General features: G+C 38.0%; 1 protein-coding gene across 1 annotated transcript; it reads right to left on the bottom strand.

Moving 5' to 3' along the window:
* Nucleotides 1-1,605: 1,605 nt before the first annotated feature.
* Nucleotides 1,606-4,548, bottom strand: IZUMO3 (IZUMO family member 3). The gene is made up of 7 exons (XM_029920639.1): nucleotides 4,105-4,548; nucleotides 3,892-3,966; nucleotides 3,653-3,742; nucleotides 3,422-3,439; nucleotides 2,878-2,958; nucleotides 2,348-2,438; nucleotides 1,606-2,019 (listed from the first exon to the last, which is right to left on the bottom strand). The coding sequence occupies exons 1-7, from the start codon at nucleotides 4,334-4,336 to the stop codon at nucleotides 1,881-1,883; spliced, it is 726 nt and encodes a 241-aa protein (XP_029776499.1). The 5' UTR covers nucleotides 4,337-4,548; the 3' UTR covers nucleotides 1,606-1,880.
* Nucleotides 4,549-4,842: the final 294 nt, after the last annotated feature.

Genomic DNA, 4,842 nt, shown 5'->3' with positions numbered 1-4,842 from the left:
AGGTCGTAAAAATTACCAGGGTAAGAATAATCTGTGCCAGGGTATCAGACTATCAGAGAAATATGTTCCTCTAATGATTTGTATATCCTACAGAAATACTAGAGATAAACTTTATGCAGGACATTGCAGTATGTGATAGCTCTTAAAATATATTTTTCCAGTAATAAAATGATTTGTATTGTTTCACTGTCACTATATGAGTTTTTGTTTGAGCATTTGCATGTTGGAAAATAGTTTTACATATCCTTTTTTAAAAATGTTAACTGTTAGCTCAAGCTTAATTAGAATTATAAGCAATTAATTTTGTATCATGTTTACATTGAGAACAGAAGTACCATAAGACCTTTCCTAGTAGATGAACACATAGTTTAATTAGACTATCTTCATTGTATTGTATTATAAACACATAAAAACACAAAATAACCAGCCCCTTCTCATACTTGTGATTCTAGAAATGATAGACCAGGCTCTGGATTTATATTATAAATAATAAGCAAGTATAGTAAATTCTGCAGGTAGAAGCATCATACTTTTGAAATACATAGTCCAAAGCTGATAGGAATTCAGCCCAAGGTTAACATCTCAAATAAAGGCTTTCAAAGGAGTAAGACTATACAGTTATATTTTAATTTTACCTTTATGTAGGAATTTGTAATATCCTTTTTTTTTTTTTTACATTTACTTATTTTTGAGAGACAGAGACATATCATGAGCAGGGGAGGGGCAGAGAGAGAGGGACACACAGAATCGGTAGCAGGCTCACAGAGCCTGACATGGGGCTCGAACCCACGAACTATGAGATCATGACCTGAGCTGAAGTTGGATGCTCAACTGATTGAGCCACCCAGGCACCCCTGGATTTATAATTTTCTATCATTGCTCTTCATCTCTTTTTTTGCTGACTTCTACCTGAATGATCTCAGGCATATTTTTAGGTTCACTACTTACTCTTTGTTTCAGGGCTTTGAAATATATTCATTAGCTTTGATCTTCTTTCTTTATTCATATATGAAAAGCCAAACACAGAATGGATATCTAATTTTGATAGTGCAGCAGAATTAATACTTAGTATTTTCAAAACTGAACTTGGGCCTTTTCCATTAAATTTACTAGTCCTCCTGCGTTTCCAACTTTAGAAAGGGATATAACCAAGGACCTGACACTTAATGTTGGAAAGGTCATAGTTTCTCATTCTAGGTAAACATCAAAGTCACTATGTTGTATTTCATTAGAGGCTTTTCCTTAAGCATGGCTTTTGAAAAAAATAGTTGTGCTTATACAATTTAAATTTCTTTAAAGCACATTGGCAATTTGGGGTTATTTTTTTCTTCCTATGTCAGTATTGGTAATTTCTACTTGTATTAAAAGTATCCATTTCATCCAAATTTTAAGATTATTGTGAGAATCCAGTTAGATAACAGATACAAAGCACTTAATAGGGTGCGTGAGATGCCATGATGAAGATGAAATATTATGTATTATCAAAGAAATTGTTCATAATGAACCAAAAGATAAATATGGAAACAGTAACAATATGAAAAATATAGAAATAAGAAGCAGCCTTAGAAATTGAATATTCTAACGGCAGTCATTAATGAGAATTACTAATCATGAATTCTTTATTATCATGCTGTGTATCATCTTTATGTACATTAGAACATACCAGCATTACATTCTGTACAACTCTGGGTATATCATTTGGCCTCTCATTGCTTCCATTGCCTCAGGATGTGTAAGGATCTTGATTAGAACACCTCTAAATTCTATTTCAGTTTTAAAAACTATGACTTTATGACCACAAAAGAGCTTAATTCTGAGTTTTCTATTCTGAATCAACACTTGAGAGAATTGTGAAAGACCTCCTGTCTGTGTTTATGTATTTAGTTTTTAATTCCAAAATCATCATTGTCTTTCTCATCTGTCATCCCTATTAATTCTTCAAGTTTCTTCTCCAAATATTTCTTTAATGATCTTCGTATTGCCTTCATTTTCCTGCGATGAGACACACAGATGTGGAATCTAGAGTAGAGAAACATAATCCTGATTTTAATATTAGTAGGCCAACTCTTTAAGATAATTATGTTCTTGTGTGGTTTGTTTTTTTTTTTTCCCTTCTTTTCCTGGATAGTCTTCTAGAAGTTTGCCTCATACTTTATTGTACCTCCTCCATTGCCTATATTCCAATTTTATCCCATAAACTTCCATCCATTTTATCCCTGGTACCCTATTCCAAACTTTGAAATGACTTTTTTCTCCTTATTGCCATTGGAAGGAGGGGGAGGATTGGACAGTCCCTTTGCCAAAGGGATGCCTGACTTAGTGTGTGTTTGGAGGGAGGAAAACTCACAGTAACAAAGCACTTCCCAATATCACAACTTCTGTTAGCAATATCAGAAATAGTCCAATCTCTCGATTCTCAGCCATTCTTGAGTCCTCTTCTGGAGGAAGAAAGGGGAAAATAGAAAGTGAGTTTGGAAGAAGAAAGATACTAACTTGAGACCTTGACCCATAATAGAGGGGTCTTATTAACCTCAAATAGTTTGCTCTGTCCACCACTTCTGTTGCTGTTTTCTGGTTATTTTTATCTTTATCACTCTTAGAACCCTGACCTCTATAAAACTTTGTCCTTCCTGCCCCTAGCCAAACCTCTCCACCTTCATTTAGTCCAGCCATTTCAGTTCTCAGCCTTTCAATTGATCTGATGCCCAGTAATTCATTCATACTGGTACAAATTCTGCCTAATATTTTAGCTCTGACTTGTTACATTAGCATCATCTGCCTAGAAGGTGATCACCCAATATTTGTAAAATAAATCAATAAACAACTCAGTACCTTGATACCTGGCCCCTCAAAATGCCATACTACAATCTTTGTTACCTCCACAATACTCTCCTTTGAAACATTGGGTGGTGATGCGAAGACAGGTCCAACAGTCCAGGACAGGACCTTCAGTCACAACTGATAAAGTGAAGAAAGTTAACAGGAGGAGGCCATGGGTGGAGTTTTCTTAGCTCAGACATCAAGTATAGATTAGATCTTGGGCATTTCCAAGACTCTTAAGTTTATACTGCAGTGAGTCCCTTCCTCCCTAGTAATCAAGTTTCTTGATGGGTCAAAACCTTCTGTAACTTAAGTCAGATCTCTGGGGAAGGAGTGTGGAAAAATGATGCCTCAGCTTATATTGGTCCTATGGGTTATAATCCATACTTTCAAAGGTCTATGAGCACCTCCAAAATCTTTGTCTTTGAGATTTCAGGAGGCCCATTTTGTCATCAGATACTGTTGACATCCCCACCTCCATAATCACATCTCTAGCAAGTGAGTTCTAAGTGTGACAAGTGGGAAAGATATGGCCATATAGAACAAATGAGATGGGAAAGTAGGGAGTGAATCCTCAATGTGTCCTGCATACTGTACTCACCACAGTCTTCAGAACAAGCTGAAAGAGAATTAGAAAGTTCTAATGAGCGTATGTTCAACTTAGGTTTGCCATATTTATACCCAATAGTCTTTATTTGGTTACCCATGAGGTTCCAGCCACCCCTCCATCCAGTCTGAATAACTCTAATATGAAACCACCTTCCTCCCCTCACCCTTGTTTCCTATTTCTTTCACTTAAGTTCAGTGTTGTTAGATAGACATCTTTTATTACCAACTTCAGAGAAGTTCTTTAATATCTCTTTCAGTTTGGATTCCAGGTTTTGGCGGACATCTAGAAGCTTGCCTTGAAGGATAAAGGCACCTAAGAGGGGGGGTAAAAGGAACATCAGAAACTAGCAGTGGCCCTTCCCTTCAGAACTTAATCCTAATTGTTCTTGCCCTGTTTTTCCCAGTGAACTTTCCCTATACTTTATTGAGCAATACAACCCTTTAACACAAACAATATCTCACCTTTCCATGTTTCATTGCCCAGTTTATAAAGTTCATTCTTTAGCCATATTCTCAACTTGACAGCCTTATTAACAGCTAGAGAGGAGGGAGTAAAGATACATATGGGGGATTAATTATATCCGTGGAGGAAATTATGTGGACCCAAGTGCAGTCTTCCCTGCCTCCCTTTTCCCTTTAGCCCATGAAACTCTCAGGGACTCAAGCTTCCCTTACCCAACACCCGAAGCATCTTGTCCCTGTGAAAGACCTTGAAGCTTAAATTGATCATCTCCTTAATCTGCCGTTCAAGCAGATGAGTTCGGCCAGGGACTTCTAAGGGTACCAACTTTTCCAGCATGGGCCTAATATCGTCTGTGAATTTGGGGTCACATTCCAAGCAGGCTTTGACCTCGTGGAAGGCTGCCAGGGACAGGGGCAGGAGCAGGAGCAACCACAGGTCTCCCATTTCCTTGCTCCAATGGCTGGTTGTCTTGGCAACTAGTTCACCTAGTTCCCTTTTCTTCAAAAATCCAGGAATAAGAGCCTTGTTCTGGATAGTCTGACTCCACCTTCCCCTCCATTTCTGTCCCACTTCTAGGCAATCTCATTTCCCTAAGGATCTTCAGTTGTTTCCTGACTTTTATCCTTCATTCCACAGAGGAGGAACTGCCAGTTGTGAAGCAGATACCTGAGTTCTGAGTGTAGAACACAGGGAAATCTTGAGCTCACACAAGCAGAGTTCCGTGCAGCGACATATCTCAGGAAGGGGTTTTCTTCAGGTTTCACCTTTTCTTGTGTTCTCAGTAAATTACCACATCCCTCCTGATCATGGGACAGTGTCTCAAGACAGAGTTCTCATAGGACAGTAGAGCTGCTTAACCAAAATTCCACTTCTATAGAGGAGGTAGGAAAGCCCTGGAATATTGATTACTTGGGATCCTAGGCTCTAATAGAAGTATTGTTGAAAATTAG

Source organism: Suricata suricatta, chromosome 13 (genome assembly GCF_006229205.1).
Source record: "Suricata suricatta isolate VVHF042 chromosome 13, meerkat_22Aug2017_6uvM2_HiC, whole genome shotgun sequence".
In the NCBI taxonomy this organism is placed as follows: domain Eukaryota; kingdom Metazoa; phylum Chordata; class Mammalia; order Carnivora; family Herpestidae; genus Suricata; species Suricata suricatta.
Note: the sequence above shows the minus strand (reverse complement) of the source record. Positions and strands in the feature narration are given on the sequence as shown.

What these genes read in the sequence shown, in the direction of transcription:
- IZUMO3 (XM_029920639.1), bottom strand. Translation starts at nt 4,336, where the DNA reads ATGGGAGACCTGTGGTTGCTCCTGCTCCTGCCCCTGTCCCTGGCAGCC. An exon ending in GGGCAATGAAACATGGAAAG is followed by an intron (nt 3,743 to 3,891) that starts GTGAGATATTGT and finishes CCCCCCTCTTAG; the next exon opens with GTGCCTTTATCCTTCAAGGC. An exon ending in CAAAGGAGAGTATTGTGGAG is followed by an intron (nt 2,439 to 2,877) that starts GTAACAAAGATT and finishes TTCTTCCTCCAG; the next exon opens with AAGAGGACTCAAGAATGGCT.